Source organism: Anabas testudineus, chromosome 2 (genome assembly GCF_900324465.2).
Source record: "Anabas testudineus chromosome 2, fAnaTes1.2, whole genome shotgun sequence".
NCBI lineage: Eukaryota > Metazoa > Chordata > Actinopteri > Anabantiformes > Anabantidae > Anabas > Anabas testudineus.
Window position 1 is genome coordinate 12,037,369 of NC_046611.1, and position 20,588 is coordinate 12,057,956.

A 20,588-nucleotide genomic window follows, 5' to 3' on the forward strand; every position below is an offset into this window, starting at 1 on the left:
CCATTCTCACTTTTTAATTATATGTACTGTAGATTAATTTTTAATTATATGAATCTCCAAATTCTTTTTCCAAATTTTATTTTTCTGGGATATTGATCTATTGCCAAGTAATCGAATTAGTAGTGAGACGTTCCACTGGTTGTATTTCTCATTTAATTCTTTATTTTGCATCACACAACTCTTCCAGTTGTGTGATGCAAAATAAAGTGAAGTGTGAAGTGAAGTGCATCAGTGGTACTAGTTATACTAATAGATTAACTGTCAACGTACATTCACATAAATCAGTGTGTGAAGTAATTAGTATCATGACTTAATTGTGTGTAACCCCAACAGGAGGAGGACTACTTTTCTCTCATTATCATTATCTGAATGATCACATTAGAGACATATATCTATATCTATAGCCATTTTGTGGCTGGTTCTTTTTGGGATGTCTCTTAACAAACTGCTCCTGTCAATTACCAACATAAAGCGAGGCTCCATGGAGTCAGAGCATACACTTGACCAAACCAACAGCACAAAACACCAACTGTATTAACATATTGTGAACAATTAGCTCCACTGAGGACTGTATTTCTTGTTGAATTTGTGCCTGAGAAGGCAAAAGTAAACAAAAAGAGCATTTGAAGTGAAGTGGGTTATGATTGCTGCTGTGACAGGCACACTTCACCGCAGGGAACATCAAAATGCCTGCGAGGGAGAAGGTCTCACAAAGTTACATAACAGCTGGTGTTAATGTGCCATTTCTTTGAGGTAGACGTCTTTATTCCGGGTGTCATAATGGGACACAAGGTGCCGGTCTTGACACCTGAGACTTGGAAACAAATGTTTTGACTTAAAGTTAAACCAGCGACTTATTCACCTGCCCACATTACTCATTCATGAGAAGCAGCATATGCAGCACAATTATCAGCAGAGTAATATCTGTATTTATAGCACAGCTGATGCTGTAAATTGGAAGCTCAGACTTCAGCAGTGGACTGATTTCTCTGCCAGCCCACCGCTGCCAAAAAACCTCCAGGAGAGTTGGAGGTCGGTGAAGGAGCAGCACGCGTTGTCAGCATGGATTAGCGCTCATCATCACAGTAAGTACATCTCACGTCTGCCACGCTTAACATCTGTGTCACTTAGAATCAATACACACACACACACACTCACACACACACATAATAGGGCGTATCGCAGTGATCTGACAATGAATACTACACTGGATCATTTCTAACTCTAATGCTCCCATTAGTTCCTTTGAATCAACTGCAGCTCCTTTATTGTTTACTCAGCCCTGGGGGAGAAGACTTCAGACATCTTTCCAAGACTCACTGGCCTAGTTTACTGTAGAGAGTCCCACCGTACTCCCTAACTCGTGACTAGACTGCCCCCTGCTGTACAAAGTGGGCCTCCATCACTCACACATTACTACTTCAGTGTGACCCAAGTCCATTCTACATAATAACTCTTAGTATTGTCGTACCGAACAGTGTGCTGAGACTGGAAACATTATAAGAACCACTCAAACGTGTTTCGCTTGTGTCCAGCAGTTAAAAAATTACCAAGATTAGTACATTCACAGGATGTGGATTTTTATGAGGGGTGGTGAATAAAGTTAAGATATTTAATGTCTTAAACCATGTCTAGACAGTGATCTTTCTATGGTCTTTTGATCTGAAGAATTTACATCATTTCCTGTTTGTTTAAAACATTGAATGAATTATGAATTAAGTTCATTTTCTGTACAGTCTACTTTAAAGGGCAGCTTGTTTCCTGCAGTTCTAGATGGGATATGCATGTATCTGTATGACATTATACCTTCCTCTGCCTTCCCCATACATTAAAATCACTTCTGACTATGACTATATGGGCTCCTGCTTGGATGACAACATGGAGGGAGATAAACATTCACTTTGTCAGATGAAAGTATGTGTAACACACTTTATTGCACCTGATTGCAGAACAGTGAGAGAACAACTCCGTCTGATGATCATATGCAAGTGTTCAAAAGTGCTCTTTACAGTCAGAAGTTCAAAATGTGATCACCATCTCAACAATGGTACATATCCTGTATGAAGCTGGAGGTTTGGGAACCACCAGAACGTGACCTTCAGCGTGAAGTAGAGCCTTTTACATCCCGACCACAAATGTCATAATCTTGAGATGAGAGCAGCATTGGTGCAGTGTCAGGTGGCATTTCTGTCATTAAGGATCATCCTCTAACATGAATTGTGTCTTCACATGGTGTAAGAACAGTACTTTTTATATTTGTATTTATAAATCAAATGTGCAAAAATATGTCAGATAGAAAAGTCACTTCACTGTTTTATATCTATCTATCTATCTATCTATCTATCTATCTATCTATCTATCTATATAGCTATATAGATAGATAGATAGATAGATAACAGGTCTGATGGATCCAAAACAATGAGTAAGTGTGGTCTAAACATAAAGTTCAGTTGGACAGTGACTTTCATCTCACCATTAGCTCCTTTGGCAGCTGAACGACATAACCTCCATCCACCCCCCCTCCCTTAAGGAGCCCACCCGCACACAGCAGCAGCAGCAGCAGTGCCCTGAGACACCAGTCATTGCCGAGGTTTCAGTTTTCGGAAACACCTCATTCACTTGCAGCACTTGTGTGGCCGAGTGACACGATCCATCACATGTCATCATATCTAATAATATCATCTGAAATGCGCGCCGCGCCGTGCGTAATGGAGCCATTACAGTAAAACAAGACCTACTTCAGAACAGCCAGGAAATTCAAAGTGGGTGTATCAGTCTATCAACAGATCTAATAATAGTAAGAGTGTAACAGCATTACCATCTCACCTCCCCCCCCCCACAGCAACAGCTAAATGATTTTACAGTTGGGATCTTTGCACTGATTTTTTTTTATTTTCTCAGACTCAAACACAACTCTTCTTTTCTTACATAACCGAGATTCATGAATAACAGTGTTATGAATCATATTTGGCAGCTGTTTGTATCTCTGACACTTTGTCAGTCCTCCTTTGCACATGCGCGCACATCAAACTAAGCGGCAGCGTATTAAACTCGCTGAGTTTAGTTCAGATGAGAGTTGGGTTTGTGTATATTTAGCGTTTTGTTTACGTTTGTTGTGTCTGTCACGTGATCACCCCACTACCACCCACGCAGAGGTCAAGGTTGAGTCACCTTGCCTTTTTGGCTGCTGCATCATCGTCCCAGTGCGGAAATGAGAGTCCACTGCTGCGCCCGCCGGGTGTCGGGTTTTACGCCTGGCGTCCGCCAAAGGGACGGGGGCCCGACGGACAGCAACGTCCAAGTGCCCTGCTATTTAGAGGTGGGAATGCTCCCACACCCAGCCCCCTCCTGCACACCTGTTTCTCTCCGTCCGTCCCTATGTCGGCCGCTTCTCCTCCTGCCTTCACCTCCGCTGCCTCTCTGGAGCTGAGTCCACGCCGCGCACTCAAACTTTAGCCGCTTGTTCTGGATTTGTACTTCGGGTCTTTTTTTCTCTCCTCCTCGTGGATTTACCCTCGTCCTATATTCACCCACCCCAGAAAGTCACTTTTGTACAGCCGGTGCTCTGGTATCGATGGCGGAGGGTGTGCGCCCCGAGGACTACTGCGACGAGCCGGTGGAGGACGAGTTTGGAGAGATCATCAAGAGTAGATCTGGTAGGAGATCACAGCTTCTCCACTGTGAGAGAGGATGAGTGTGTGTGTGTGAGGTCAGGAGTGTGTTGCCAGATTGCATTTGCAATATTGAGGACTGTTGCGAAAACATCCTGCAGAGGATGCTCGGTGCCACAGACTGCACCTCTGTGATCATCCCACCTGTATTGAAAGATGTCGATACATGAGCAGTGTTAGAAATGTGGAGGCTACTACACGTCATTAGTTTGGAGAGTGAAATATGTAGTATCTGAATTCTATTCTTTTGCTGTTTCCATAGGATATTGATTATTTGTTGCATTAATAAATCTATAAACAGCTGATGCTGAGATACTTAGTCATTGCTAAGTATCTTATACTGTGCACATGTTTTTTAGATTAAATCAGTCATGTGTGCTGTTAAAGGTTTGATGACTGGGTGAATGTGGGATTTATACTTTAATTAACTTTAATTAAACTTTAAAGCTGCAAACAGCAGCATAGAAGAGTAGCTCACAAAAGGTGTTGGCTCATGATTTGACAATGATTAGAGAAGCTACAAAATGTCTCAGTCAAAAAGAAATAAGGGGCCTACTCCGATTGGTTAGAGGGAAATATGCTGCTGCGCTTTTCAGAAGCCTTTGACAGCACCTCTAAACTACATGATACACTTCAGAGCATTTTTCAATAACAAAAATATTTTTTAAAAATTAAATAGAGAAGCTTTAAGTGCCATCAGTCTCCAGTCCCAAGCTGAAACAGCTTTGATGACATCACTGTTACATCATCAGGGTTATTTTCACAGGCTCGACAAAGCTCCCTGGGACTCTCAGAGGTATTATTGTTTTCACAGCTGATTGTTTTCACCATTTCCCTCAGAACTGTAATACAGTATAAATATAAAAATTGGTTTAAAAAAGGTTTTTCAAGCTGATATTAAAACAAAACTGATGTGTACTTGAACCCTCTCTGGGGAAACTGAAATAGTAACTTTGAAAGACGCTGCCTTGGTTTGGTTTAGCTTCAGCTCAACTTTAAAGTGCACTTTTCATGGAACGAATGCTGTGTCTGTGGACCCCACTGTCGCCCACTCACAGTTTATGCACCAACAAGCTTGAACCTGTCATTTAAGTGCACTACTTATGTAAATGTACTGTTTATTTAGATCCGTGTATTAACTCCCCAACAGACGTGTTGACATGCAGCGTCAAACATGGTTGTAGCCCACTGAGGCTGCCACTCCCAGTGATGTGAGGATATTTGCTCAGGCTATTTATATCTTGTGAAATGCCACAGAGAGCATATTTAATTCCCATAAACTCCCCCTTACTGTCTATTTAACCCGGGAACTATCCTGCACCTTGGCTCCAGCAGGGTAGAGTAGTTATAGCTGGAAAACAAGCAGGGCTTAGAGGCCTGAGGATCCAGTTTAGTAGTTACGGGCTAAACTAAATACCTAACTTCACAGAGGGCTAAAAGGGTTGTTTGTGTGATGTGTGACCATGACACCGGATCCCTGAGGGTTTTATTTTCCTGTTATAGCTCTAGTAAATACTGGATGACCTGGAATAGTCCACTGTCTCAAGTCAAACAGTCTGAGACCCACAGATGGACGGTAAGGTTTTTTTTTTTTTTTTTTTTTTTTTACACAAACAGGGCCTGGGACAGGTAATCTCCCCCCTCTTCTTTCTCTAGAGGTGAATTTCCCCTCGCTTCTTGACTGTCAGTGTAAATACCTTTTTTTTTCCTGGAGTGACCCGCCTGCTTAAATAAAGCATCAATGAATAAATAAAACCCTTATTCCCTGTCTCTTATCCTCTCTCACACACACACACTTTCTCTTACCTCCATGTTTGTCCACCACCCCCACAGTAAAGCTGGTGGGTCATCTCCTGCTGGAAATAGCAGTCAGCTGGCCTGAGGGGTGGCTGCTGTGTGGTGTCAAATAGCATCCACTTTCTTCTTTCTATCTTCTATCTATCCACAGTTTTTCCCTTTGCTACCTCAATAGGTAGAGCAGTTGACTGCCAATCACAGGATTGGTGGTTCGATTCCCGGCTGCCACGTCACATGCCAAAGTGTCCTTGGGCAAGATACTGAACCCCTAGTTGCCCCTGGTGTGTCAGATCAGCTGCCCCCCCCCCACCCCCCCCACCCTTCTGGGTCACATTTTACAACCCAGGTTACATGACTCGACTGTCACAAGCTAAATCTAGCCGACTGTCTCTGTGCTGATTTTTAACATTTACCATACACTGTGATGTAACGTGTTACTGTATCCAGAGGTCAATGTTTAAACCACACTAAACAAAACATATATTAAGGATTGTGAGATTCTTCGTAATGTTTGAGGATGTTTTCTGGACGCAAAACAAGAGTGTGCTGACATTTCTTTTTTGTTAGCAGGGGCTTACGTGAGAAAATATGGAAACAGCCTTTTTTATCTTAGGCAGTAAGCGGCAGTAAGCATATTCACAATTCACAGTTGTTTCTTGTAGGAAATGAATACAAAGAACTGACCCTTCTCACTTCTTACTCTTTCATCTTTATCACACTTTGTTCACTCTTTATTTTGTTTTCCAGTTTAGAGCACGGTACTTTATAGCTTTTATGTCTTATAGACCTCACCAACTGTAGCAACCCCAGATCATAGCACTGCCCCCACAGGCCTGTACAGTAGGCACTAGGCATGACGGGTGCATCACTTCACCCCCCCCTCTTCTTACCCTGATGCATCCATTGGACAGTTCTTAACCCAGTTTTAGTAGTTTCATCAATTTCCTCAGATGTTTTCTCTGATTCATGCCAATAATTTGACTCTTCTGAAACAGTTTAACATCTTTTCCACGACCACAGGATGTGTCTTCAGACATGGTTGTTTAAGAAAAGAGAAGCTACTCACTGCATCAGTTAGGGTTAAATAAGTTGTTGCCAGCTGAACAATAATCATCCATGCAGTATTTATCCAATAGGAGGCTCTTAGTTAAATCCCGTTGGTGACTTTATTTTTGGACAGGCAGTGTATATAAATGAAAGTAAATTTATCCTGTCAGCTGCTGATGACATTGGTGCTTTGATGCCATCATGTTTCGTATGTGTGGAACGTGTCCATTATGGTACTGTATGACTAAAAGGGTGACTTCACTCATGTCCAACTTGCTTATGTAGTTCTAGTTTGGGTACATATGCTCTGCCTTTCTCCTGCAGATGATGTCAGAGGAACATCATTTGCGTACAAACTAAAAAATCAGTGTTGCCCTTTAAAACAAGGGAACCTCAAACTGTGAACTCCCAGCTCATAGCCAGTGGCTCTGTGTGATCGAGTAATGACTTTGGTGAGCAGAAGATGGCAGCAAAGGCAACCGCTAGTTTTGAAACTGTCCTTAGAGACACTGTATGAGTTGCTGGCAGCAAAGATGAATTTGTGGCAACACATCCACCTGTTCTTGGGAGATTTGAGTTTGGCTCAGTATGCTGAGAGACAGGTTTGGTTGATAGGAAATGGAGAGAGCGAGAGAGAAGGAGTACAGAGGGGAAAACAAACATAACAAGAGGGATGGTGTAGACGAAAGGCAGCTGTTGATTTCTTGAGGGAAGGAAAAGATGGGTGGTAAAATACATGACGAAGTAGAGCTCACTCTGTCAGGATGGAGTGGAGTGATCAGTGTGTGATGTGACCCACATGGAGTTTCTGGGTCACTACAGACCAGAAGAGGAAGAGGAGCTTCTGTGTGTGTGTGTGTGGATGCTGAAATGTGTGTGGCAGACGAGGATCCCAGAGGAACCCCACACATACAAAAACCTCTTTTTGGGTTAGGAGGAAAGTGGGTTTTTCAGAATCAGGTTGTACCCCAGGACTCGAACCGATCTGTCAGGCTGGAGGAACAGTCACTAGAGTGAAGTCGGCCACAGACGAGGTTTGTCTGGCCACAGAGTATCATGTCTTATTGATGAGTCAAGCCTCCGTTAGCATCACACTCTCACTTGTTAGGACACCTCCATGATGTGTTGGTCATTCAAAGGAACCGTCATGTAATGGGTGGAGGTGGGAAGCTCCAGGTGGAATCCTGAAATCTGAATACAGCCATATCTGCTCACATTCACATCAGAATCCTCACTGGGTCTGGATTAGTTTGGATTTTCATCTCATCAAGATGTGTCTCCATAGCTTCAGTTTAAACAGTAACGAACAGTGGGAGAAATGAGAAAATCTATCAGATTTAAAAAGTAGAAAACTGTAGCTTTAGTAGCTAGCAATCATTTTTCATAATGTGCACGTCTCCCTCTTAGACAGACAGAAAGAGACTGACAAGTCAGCACCATCAAACACAGATGATGGAGAAATAAGACGAGCACCCCTTTGATCCTGTGTGCTTCATCAGTATTACTCACTTTATGCACGTGTGAGCTCTTGTATGTCTGTTCTTGTGAGGACATTTACAAGGAAGTGGTGCAAAGAGGACGACCCTCTGCGACAGAAGTTGGGATTGGCTCCAGATCCCCCCAACGTGACCCTTAACAGAAGCCGCAGAGATAATAGATGGATTGATGGATGGATGGAACGCTTAGAAAACCCATCAGAGATGTCACAAAGGATTACTGAGCGGGTCTTGGCATTGAGATGAAATTACCTATCAGGCCAATAGGGCCACTGCTGCTTAGCCTAAGCAGATACAATGTAGATATGAGCCTTGCTCAGGGTGTTGAGTATTCAATCTTTGCTTGGGTATAAGTTAAAAGCAGCTCAACAGTATACTAAGAACTATGTGGAGATGTTTGCATGCAATCTAGCACAACGGTTCAGGTTGTTGGAGGCTTACAACTGTGATGTGGTTATTCTAGTTGTTTATTTTGTAACTGTAAAGTAAAAAGTCATAAAATTTAAAAGAAAATGATCTCCAAGGCCTTCATGGTGTCACAGTTTGTTAGTGACAGTTGATGCTGATGAAGTAGCTGATTGGACACCACATAAACCAAAACAAGAGCTGCCAAAAATGTGGACAGTAGACAGAATGATAAGCTATATAAAGAGTGCATAAGTGAAAGTGGGAATTATGGTGAAATATAGTGTTGTTTTAATTGCACAAGTAACATGAGCAAAATCTAAAGTGTGTGTTTCAAACTGTTTATGTGTTTGTTTATCCATCACACAAAGTCTTAGAAATGGTTGAAGGTCTACAGAATCGAAACCAACCTTACAGAAATATACCTCCCTTTTCCTAGCTGATGCTTCAGACTGTATTTCTTGCCTTGAGATAAGTAGCTAAGTTATATAAATGACATCAAATGGTGGGGAGATTGGAAAGATGCAGAAAAGAGGGACAAGTTTAATTTAAAAGACTGATATCTCCGCCCATCTGCACTCCTACAGCATCTTCCTTTGCCAAGCGCATCCTTCAATATTTGACTCAAAACCTGCAGCGATCTGTTTCCAAGAATTTTAAATGCCTTGGCTCTCAGAATGTTTTAGTTGTGTGTGTAGTTGTGGGCGGAGAAAAAGAAGATGTGGGATCTTTAGTAAGGATTCTTTCCTGTCAACATGCATATGCATTGGAGCGCGAGTGTTGAGTGCGTTTATGTACAAAAATGAGTGTTTCCAAAACTGGATCCTCACCTTCATGCTTGTTTCTGGTTTTTGTTTGTTTAAGCTGCATTTAAAGGCTTTAAATGTGTCACCACAAGTCAGCTAAGACAAAATATTGCATATTTTGAATGGCTTTTGGAAATTCTTTACCCTGCATCAGCTGCCTCATGTTTGGTTTTCATCTGCTGATTTGCATCTCTGTCGTATGAAATTCAGCACTTATGCTATTGGACATTTTGTCATGATGAATTTTTGTGTCATGTTCCCATAAATAGAACAAGCAAACAGCAGCTTTATTTGCCAGTTTTTGGATGTTGATTAAATAAAAACGTGCACCTGTTCAGGGACACGTGGTCATTTATCAAGCCGTAATGAACAATTTGTGACAAATTTGTGCAATTAAGAGAGTTTGGCGAATCTAACTAATCCTTGTTTACTCAAAAACATGTTTTTTATGAGACTCATTTGACTGTTTAGCATTTTGACTTTCCAAGTTGATCAATTAACTTCTTACAGATGAGCTGAAATAACATTTCCTGCAGCTGCTCCACAGTAACCATCTCTTGGTAATTTAGTGCTTCATTAGCCTATGTTTTTATAACCAGTGTTGGGTAATACTGCATTAATTAATTACAGTAGTGTTATTACAGTGGAGCAGCAACACTTCCTTTAATAGGAGAAACAGCAGAACCGGCTGCAGGGTGGGAGGCCATCTGCCTCAACCGGTTGGAGTGGGTGGAACATGGAGAGAGAAAAGAACAACAAACAAGAGACGCTCGGCAGATTGGTTGGAGAAAGGTCTGTTAATGAAATACTTTAATGCTATACTGTTTACGATGTTGGCTTGTTCACTATCTTTGAGGGGTTAGTTAATGCTATTGTTGATGCTATAGCTTTCTAGCTATCTTAGAACGTGTTGGTCACACAGGAATTAATGCTGTATGCTAAAACTTGGAGAAAGAAGGTTATCTTAGCTACCAAAAGAGGATCAATGAGACTGCCAGTAATTCTAAAATAGTTTTATTTAAATGTTGTGTGTTCCTAGCAGGCCTGTTAATGTTAGTCATAGGCCTAAGTTTGTTTAGCATTGAAAAGGAGATTGTGAGACATCATCAGGGCTAAGCTAACATTAGCATTTGAGTAAATCACATCTACAGTGCTGCTTTGTAACACATCTCATTTTCTGTTCACTGTTTCTTTGTGGAGGATTTTGAGTTGTCTAAAGGCACCTGAGCTGGTATTACTAAAGGAAGTAAGAAGTACTTTATTTGATGAGGAAATAGGTAATGCAATTATTCTTACAGTGACTAATGCAAAAGAAATCATTTGTTATGGTGATTATTGCAACTTACAAGTGACCATTGTTCACGTCAGTGTATTTGAGAGCAGTGTACATGTGCATGTCTAAGTGGGTGTGAATGTGCGTTACTATCAGCTCATAGAATAGTTTTTTTCTGCACGTATTCTGGCAGCTCAGCAGGATATAGATCTGCAGTTGCCCTGATTCAGTTTCATCCAAGCACTTTCATCTCGCCTTTGCACTTTCATTTGCTCTCCATTGCTCTTGTTCTCTCACCCTTTCCACCCCTCTCTCTCGTCTTTTATGCTCTGTACTGTCTCCTCTTGTATTGACGGCTGTCTCTCCATTATTCTTGCCTTTCAGTTCTATTTTGTTGTTTCAATCTCTCTTATTTGCTCACACTGTCGTCTAGACTCTGACACACACACACACAGACACCAAACACACTCCTTGACTCTCAGCTCTCTTCTATTTCTCACATCTTAGTTTCTCTCTCTCTCCCTCTTTTTTTTTTAATAAAACTATTGTCAGCAATGTTCTTTTCATTTTTGTTCTCTGAAATAGTGTCACAAGGTTGATGGAAAAGCAAAGATTGAATGGGAGAGATCATTTAGACAATACAGATGAGGGAAAAGGTGGGAGTGAAAGAAAATTTCAGAGAAATGGAGACAGATGGCCAGAGGGCAGACGAGGGCCACTTAGGCTGAAAGGTTGAATGGGTGATCAGAAATGGGGAAAGATGGAGGACAGGGGAGGTGTTGAAATGCTGCTTTGACAGGGCAAGTCACTGGAGGAATTTCGATGGATGGATGGGACGGGAAAGGTTGAAAGAGCAGAAAGGAAGAACTGCACATTGCGATGATGCTTTTCCAAAAGCAGCATGGCTAGATGGATAGGGGGTTTAGAGGAAGGTGGTACAGATGGAAATACGGGATAGTGAGAAAAAATACTAGTGAGAAAAAAATTGAAGACATGTTCGAAGAGGATGGTGCACCTTAGATTTAGAAAATATGAGAACCAGTGTGGATTGCTGTGAGAAGCTTCCCACTGGTCGAAACATCTTTTACTTTTTCTCCTCTCTGCTCCACATGTGTTATTTTCTAATTGCCAGTGTCCAAACTAACATGCTATGTACTATTTATGTGAAACTCTGACAGGACAGGCTGTGCAGTGACGTACTGTAGAAATGTCTGGCTCATTAAAACAAAATAGAGGAGGGTTTTTGTGTGTTTTCAGTATTTAAAAGTGATATGCTTTTTAAAGCCAAGAATGGTCTTTTACAAATATCACATCTGACCAAACTCATATTCTAATAGGTTTATGCATGAGTCCAGTCTGATGTTCGTCCCAAATGTGATGAAATTCCTTTAAGACGTTTCTGGGGTATAGCTTTGACGAGACATGGATATGGGTGAAGTCACAGCAACTTTGAGCTTTGATGTTCGCCCATCAAAATCTAATCAGTTCATTCTTGCCTCCAAGCAACATTTTGTGCTAGGTTCGACGAAATTCCCCTAAGGTGTTCCAGAGCCATCACAAATTGGATGAACATGACGTAAGTGTGACCTTGACCTTTGGCTACCAAAATCTAACAGCTCCTCACAGAGTCCACATGGACATTTGTGCCAAATTGACATTTGTGTCAAATTTAAAGGATTTCCCTCCCAGTGTTCCTTAGATATTGCGTTCACAGATCCTACTGCATCTGCTCCACTGATATGTATAAAGTTGGGCAACATGTGTGTCCACACCAGGCGTTTCAGCTTCTTTCTGCAATTATATAACACTTAATAAAACAAAGTTGACATTTTGTCCTAGAGGTCAGCCACAAAACAAAAGAAGAAGAAATGGGATACTATTTGAGTTTCTGCTCCCTGCATCGTTTATAGCAAGCAGATTACAGAAAGTTTAAGCAAAAGAGTTACAACGTGATTCCAGAACAACCAAAACAGTATGTGGGAAAAAAATAAATCAGACTTTTTTTTTTTCATCTCTTTAGACAAAACGTTAGACTGCCTGAAATGCCACGCTACTGCCACCACTTGTTTTAGTCACATATATAACAGCGTTTCTACAAAGCTCTGTTTTTCCCCACACATGCTACAATGCTAAGCCAGCGTTGTCAGATTTTCCTCTGAAGGTAGTGTTGTGTTTTTATTCATTTTAGGGGGAGAAAAACAATTGTTTAGGCTGGATGGACAGCCATTAAAGGTATAAAAACACATTACCACAATTGCTAATGTACTGAATGGAGTTTTACAGGAACTTGGTGGAAAACAATATAAGCCTGTATGACACTTGTCTTTACATGTCTAATTATTAGTTTTAACAAAGCAAATCTTGCAGATAGTCAGAACAGAATGTGTTTATTAGTCCAACATCTTATATTTAAAGGACACCTTGGGGGAATTTATTCAAAATTGGCACACATGTCCACTTGAACTCAAGGATGAACTGATAAAATTTTGGTGGTCAAAGTTAAAGTTAACTGTGTCCTCATGTCTGTACCATTCTTATCATTCTCAAGGCTGCCTGGGGGGAATTTTAATTGCATCTGTTATAAACTCTTACTTGGCCTGGACACGCATACATAGAAACTGTGACTTGACTGGTTTGCAGAGACATACAGCATCAAGGTGGTAAATGTAGTTTATGAGATGTGGGGAGGTCTTTGAGCTGTTATTTTCTGATTGTGAAATGGTTGTTTTATTACCACTTGAAAAAGTTATTGAAATAACAATTGACCCATTATACTGAACTATCATAAGATAATAAAACACAAATGATGACTGAGATCAACAAGACACTTAGATGGTGTAATAATAGTGATGAGTATTGTGAGTACCTTATTTAGATGAATGTACCAAATGCTCTATCCCCCACCGTCCCTCCATCATTTTCCCACCATACCATACTAATACTAACATAATGTTTATTTGCATTCTCTGGGTTTGGCTGACTCAACCAGAGCAACTGAGGAGATATTACAGTAAAGAAAGCTCCTTCACTTCCTATCTTCAGCCTTAAGCATCCAGCCATTCTGGTACAAAGTCCAAAGAGCAATTGTGGCATCATGATTGTGCTTTAGAACATGGAAGGATCAACAAAGAGGGAAATGCCTGTAAAAAAATGTTACATGTAGACTTTTTATTAAAGCGCGTAAACTTAAGCTAACAAAACCCAAAAAACAAAACAAAAACAAAAAAAATATAGAGAGTCTTTGGGAGATATTGGGACTGACTTTTTAAAAACACGATGCTGCACATCATGGCACAGTAAGTGGTGACAGCACCTGTAAAACCTTTAACATCAGTAGTCGGCCATGACAGTAACGGCAAAGGAGGACAAGAAGGTTGAAATTATATGTAAGTTTAAAAGAAAATGTGGCTCAAAAATAATATTACAATAGTCTATATTATGATGTGACTCAGAAAGTGGTTGTAGCTCCATGGTGTTTATACTGTCTAAAAATGTTGATGCTGATGTAGTTTGCTTCTACACTGGACTAAAACATTATCTCAACTCCACATGGCTAATTTGTTTAAATCAAAATGACTACATTAGCATTAGCAAACCAATGTAAAATGGCAAATGCATATTTACTGTACGACTGTATTAGCTAAAACTTCAGTTTAAGCTGGGTTTGAGTATGTTTTTATGGAAAATGTCTGTTTTTTCCTTGGAAGGATATAATTATTAATGGGTAGATCTGAGAGAGTTAGTTCAAAATTACATTATACATTGATTTGGATCTCTTAGTAGATTATAAATTCTCATTCTGGTTGTTATGTTGGTTGACAGCCTGAAGAGGGAGAGAGGTGGATAGAGAGGGAGAGAAAGAAAGACAGAGCTGGAAGAGCCAGGTGAGAAGTGGTCAGAAGTCAAGACTACAGTTCTAATGACAAGGCATTATATTTTAATGTCACCCTGGTAGTTCTTGAAGAGAGTGACGCTTAATTTAAAGTTTGCATAATCCCACTAACTATTTTAAAACTAAGTGATGACTTTGTGGTTTTCTCAGATTTATCAACGTCTTTCTCGTCATAGAGTAAAAAGGTTGAAGTGGACGATATGAGGTTAAATGTGTTCAGAGAGTAGCTGACGACGCCTAATTAAAGAAATACAGATGTATTACACCTAAATTTGCATTTGTTAATTCTGAACCATTATTATTATTATTTTACAATAGAACGCCACGCAGGGCTGCTTCTACACCGACACCGTCTGCACAGATTATCGTGAAGATTGTGGGCTCCCACTGTCTGATGAGACCAGGCCTTAATGCTGCGAACGTGGACTTTCACACTGCGTGAGTTTTTTTTAGCTTTTGTCTAAAAAGGCAAAAGAACTGGCTTATAACCACATCCTCCAGCAGCGACACGATCTGTGTGTGCTGTAGAAAAGAAGCCAAGTCAAATCCGAAATATCAGGGGATCCCTATATGAATAATCAAGACAAAAACAAGTGAAAGGGCTGACATGCAGATGAAAGAGCGAGGAATGCGATATGCACGCAGAGGAGGTGGGAGGGCTGGGGAGGAGAGGGACAGGGCTCTGATTGCAGTTAATTGCTGTTCCCATCCAGGGCGGGTCTAATCACTCTGAGGCTCCGTGTGTGTGTGCGTGTGTGTGCGGACTATACTAATTCTTCCCCAGCCTCTGGGTATAGCCCTGAGCTCATTGGAGCGGCAGCTTGCTCGTGCTTTAGCCTTGGTTTATAATTAGCAAATAGATTATATTCCAGAACCTCCACTGCACCCTCCACGCCTTCGAATCAGACAGGGACTCTTTTTTAACTTACATCAGGACTAAGAGGAGAGAGCCAGGACGATAGATAACGCCATATAAATAACTTTTCTTCCTCTCTTTAAATTCATATGCCTGTATGATATCTTTGTTCCCTCCCTCTTCTCCGTCTTGTTGCTCAGGAACATTGTGTTTTATTGTATTTTGCACCAGACTGCTGACTTAAAACCAACACCAACAGTACTCCGACACAATGTTTGTTTGATGTTAAAATCAACAAAAGGAGCTTTGTGTTTATTTAAAAGAGACCTGCCATGTCATATTCTATTTGGTGGGCGCAACAAGACGATGTAATTACTTTCATGCCAGTCATCAAATAATGGAAAACCATATACAACTAAAATCCCCATTTATGTACTTGCTTAAGTTCTTATATTTGTTTGTATTTCTCATTAACCTTTTATATAAAGTGTTCAAAGTTAACAAATTCTTTGGAACACTATAAGATTTTGTTCACTTGCATAATTATACATAATGAAAATGATCACATATTGTGATATATTGTGTTATACTGTGATACAGTAAGAAAGTCCCTAGTTATTACTAGGGACAAAGATATTCTTTTTGATAAACACATTTAAAATGTTAATCAGAATATGTCATTATTATTATTATTATTATTATTATTATTATTATTATTATTATTATTATTATTATTACAGCTACATTACAGTGTGTTATAAAATACTAGTTTCTCTAACCTGTTGCAAAACCTTTAACATGGCATTTTAATGGAGCTTCAATCCACCTATGCATCTAGAAAATAAAGTAACCCAATGAAAGATGCTGAGAAGAAAGATTTACTTTAGTCTTTTATCATCATTGAAACATGTTGAGGGCTGGTGCCATAAGGCACATGTCCAAAAAGCCTGAGCCCCTTGTCCCTTATAGAGCCTGACTGAGAGTTCAGGGAATGCAGCATGAGCGCGATCGAACTTTATGGCTTTGCGAAAGCTGAGCAGCGTCTCCCTCACCATCTGTTCTATTCTATCAATTGACTTAAATAACATTTATGAGTGTGGGTGAAACTTAAGAAGAGGCTTTGAATATGAAGCTAAATAGCAATCCCTCCTCATTTGTATTCGGCTCTTTGTAGAGGCAGCACTCCACATCAATCGTCCTTTCAAACACAATTGTCAAAATCATCAAATGCCGCAGTTTGGTGCAAATGTTTTTCTATCATTGATTATTTACACAGCTCCGCAGGATAGTTTGAGCTTAATTAGAAACTGTCCAGTTCAAGTGTGGTGTTTGTCTTGCTCAGTTTACTCAATTAGATTTAATTTGACCTGGGTAGAAGTGCGGCTCAAACAGAATTTTATCTTAATGAACAAATCTCACTTGGCTGGTCAGTTTTCTAGCTTCCAGGCCCGGTAGTATGTTAGTTGACTTGTTTACACAGCTTTAAGCTAGAATTATTTAATTAAGGGGCTTTGGTCTTGATGCCACAGCTGCTGAAGTACTTGTCCACCTAAGTGGTTATATATGGTTTTGTGTTTTGTTTCTTACAGAAGCTTGAGGAAAACGTGGAACATATTGCAGTTCAACACATTTTTAACAAAATGCTCACACCAGTGATGGAGTGCAGGTGTTTTGGATTAGTTTTTAATGGAAATTATTACCTTAAACACACTGAGCAACAGATGTCATGTCAGCCTGGGGTTGTGGGATTTATTCCAGGGATTTAGGTGGGATCAGTATTGTTTAATTTACTAGAAGCTCACTAATGTGTCTTGGTGACAATACTGTCTAGATTCAACTAATTCATGTTACAGAGACACAAACTGTAGCACTCAATGCAAAGGACAAACTGTACTTATTAAAATAATCGTTTCACATTTGGTGCTTAAATGAGTATAAAGACTGGAAGCAGGAGGAACATTACAAGGGTTACTTGTAAAATGATGTCTAATAAAAACAGATAAAAAGTCTGTACAGATTAAAGTTATGTGGTTGTGATGTGCTAATAAATAAACTTTGCAGGTGTCGTTGCCTTTATGAACGCTGATGCAGGCTACCTGTTTCGCTGTCCTTACAGTGTCTATGCTAAGCTAATTGTTTCTGTGCTATAGACTTACTGTTAAAGTATCACTAAAGTAAACTCCTCACTGTTCCACTGTGTCCTCTAGATAGTTGCTAAGATTGCTGGTTGTTTTGCCTGTGGTATACACTGCCTCACTGAGACGAACTGTGCTAAAGAGATCTAAGGGAAAATCCAGAAACTGGACTTGGGCCGTCCCATATGACCAAAATGTCATATCCTGTTATGGATGATTTCATATCCATAAAAGCATACATAATGAACATTACATCCAGCTCACTTATCACAACTTCTTGACTGTCTAAATTTTTTGCATGTCTGTAGATAACCCTCAACAGAACCCGTTTTCTCCTTCCATCATTGGGAATCTTTGCCATATGATGTGCTGCAGGCAAAACATTCTTACAACTGAGCCTGGGGTTTGTTGAGCACTCAGCTGAACTGTTTTCCTTTCATTTGTTGCATAGATGGTAACAGACACTAATGGAGTTTGAGTCTATTGTGGGAACCTGTCTGCAGTATAATTAACAAAGTACAGTTATATGGTTCGTCTCTGACCTTTCACATTCAAGCCATGGGACAGATGTAGCACCTGTTGTAGGTATAAACTCCTAACCAGAGTCCTTCTCCTATTTAGAATTAGCCCATTGTGGGTCACATTTAAACTTCCCTATGTTTGTTTCAGACCAAAATGTTCTGTCAAGAGTGAACGATAGAACATAATATAAAACAACAGGTGTTTTTATTGTCATATTGGACAGTAACCCTAGATCAGTTTCTGGGTGTGTATTGTCAAACCAGAACCATATAAAGAAACTGATTTGAGCTTAAATGGACACATTTCCAAAAATCATGCACTATTCCTTTAAACCAGACACACCACTTTAGCTTTATTATGATTACTTGTTTAAATCAATTTGATTCCCTACATGTTTTCCAGTAGTGATAAATGTCCTCTTGCTGTTGTATCCCTGATTAAAGCCAGCTTTAAGTCCCCCTGTTTAATCAGCCAGGGTGGCAGGCACATTTCAGAAGATAAAGTATTCCTAAATATAAGACAAGCTAAACAATTTAATTAGCCCTCAGCTTATTTGAATCTATTGAAGCATAATTCATAACCACTTTTGGTGTTCAGGCTTTGATTTACATGAAAAGAGACAAAGGAAGTGCTCTTTATGTTTTGTCTTTGTTAGAAAATGTTAGAGGAGTTTTGTTCTAAAACAAGATTGTCCCCATTTGACAAAAGGCGCACACACACTGTTATACAATGATTAGAAACACAAAATTGAAACAAATTTACATTTTAATGGACTTTATTCGTGTCACAGTTTGGTTTGGAAACTATTCACAAAGGCTTTTATGGTTTAATGGAGGACTTGTTTAAACTAAAAGGCATCACATTAGTTGACAATAGCAGAAACAGCTAAAGCCCTGTTTGCACAAGGCTAGTGTAATTAGAAGTCAGCCTTTGGTTTGCAGTAACTGCACACACTGCGGTACAAAGTAAATCTAAAATGTTTAATCTATGCATGTTAAAGGTCCACTGTTACATTTATATAAACGGTAATGAGTAATTAGCACTAATGGCATTATTTAGTGTGAATTACCATCTTATTTTGAGCTCTATGGTTTACCTGAAGACGCTTGGACACATGGATGGAATTGGACGCAATAAATATGGGCTATATTTCTCATATTCCCTATGCTGGTGTCCCAATAAGCCATAACAGTGAGCCAGCATGCAGTACATGTACCTGTATTGTATTCACTGTATCTTATATCCAGCTATGGGTTAGATAAAGCAATTAAAAGGAAGATTTCTGGTGTACTGCTTCCTCCGTAATAATATTTCCGATTATCACATTGATACAGAGGAACAAGGTAATATTTTCTAAATGATCCCTGAGACGAGCAATACCATGGAAATGATCACAGCGCAGTTTGCCTACTTGAGACTGTCATGTGAATCTCAGACAGCTTAATTGCTGTCTTGCCAGGGGAAGCTTGTCTGCAATTTTGGAGTGAAATGCTCTAAATAAGTAAACAAAACCACAATTGAATTACACGCAGGATCATTGCACTCTGGCTTTAATAAGTAAACAAATGGTTGGCTCACAGGTTGTCTGACTGGGGCCATTGGTGTGAATGGATTCAAACAGGCTTGGAGCTTAGATGCTTGATCAATGTGGGAACATTTCAGAGCTGATGGGGATCAGAACTCCCCTGGCTTGTTAGTTTAATCAAACATCTGCTGAGTAGATCACTGACGTATTAGCAGTCTCTCCCTTTGTGCTGCACTCACATGAACTGACACACAATGATGCCCACACACACACACACACACACACACACACACACACACACACACACACACACACACACACACACACACACACACAAAGGGACAAAAAGCTCAAGCTGACTGTTTATCATGCTGCCAGAAGTAAAGAGGTGCTAATTACAGGATACCAGTGTGATAGTGTATGTTTGACTATTTTTGGAAATGTGTTTCGACACACACTTTGAGCGTGCGCGCTGTCATTTGAGCAGCGCTCGTTAAGCTAATGACTCCGCCCTCTGTGGGATCACTCTCTAAGGGAAACATGCATACGTTTATTGCCACTGGCAGCGCAACAATACAGATGCCTTAGCAACTGTAGCCGGGATACAATACAGTAGATGCTGAGGTTCTTGGCAACCTGGGCGCTTTCCCAAAAACTCCCAGTGAGCCTGAAGGCAGCTGGAGCTGACACTTTGCTACAGTGGTATACACAAGCCCAGCAAACTGTATGTGTGTGTGTCTGAGAGAGAGAGAGCATCAGACTCTGACTCCCTGTATCTGCTCCCAGTGCCGATCTCTTGTATCTAACAAACCCCGTTTAGGGCATTTGTGATTGAAATTGCAGCTGAACGTTTGCCTGCGGCATCTTTTGTTCACTGCAGCTTCTGTTTATACGGAGAATTTAAGGCTGAGCAGAAAAGCTTGTGACACAGCATCTGTGTCAGTGGAAAGAATGATGCTGATGAAAAGTGGACAGAGACCAGTCAAACTGTTTCAGTGGTGGATGGAAAGGTTGGGTTTTTAGACATGAAACAGTATTTTGACAAATCCTTCTAGTGTAAGCCTTTTAAAAATATATTAGACCTTCAAGAAGCTCCTTGTATTATTGGTAGCAATTCATACACGACTATCTGCCTGTTGGTAAGTTTCAGACAGTTGGCTTAA

The 20,588-nt window shown here is 40.3% G+C and overlaps 1 protein-coding gene across 1 annotated transcript in view; it reads left to right on the plus strand.

Annotated features, from left to right (window-relative positions):
* Positions 1-3,415: 3,415 nt before the first annotated feature.
* The window catches only part of dmd (dystrophin), a 240,174-nt gene continuing 223,001 nt past the window's right edge, over positions 3,416-20,588 (plus strand). The window contains exon 1 of the mRNA XM_026364224.1: positions 3,416-3,656. Coding sequence (XP_026220009.1) covers positions 3,575-3,656 — 82 coding nt within the window. The 5' untranslated portion in view covers positions 3,416-3,574. The remainder of the gene's footprint in view (positions 3,657-20,588) is intronic.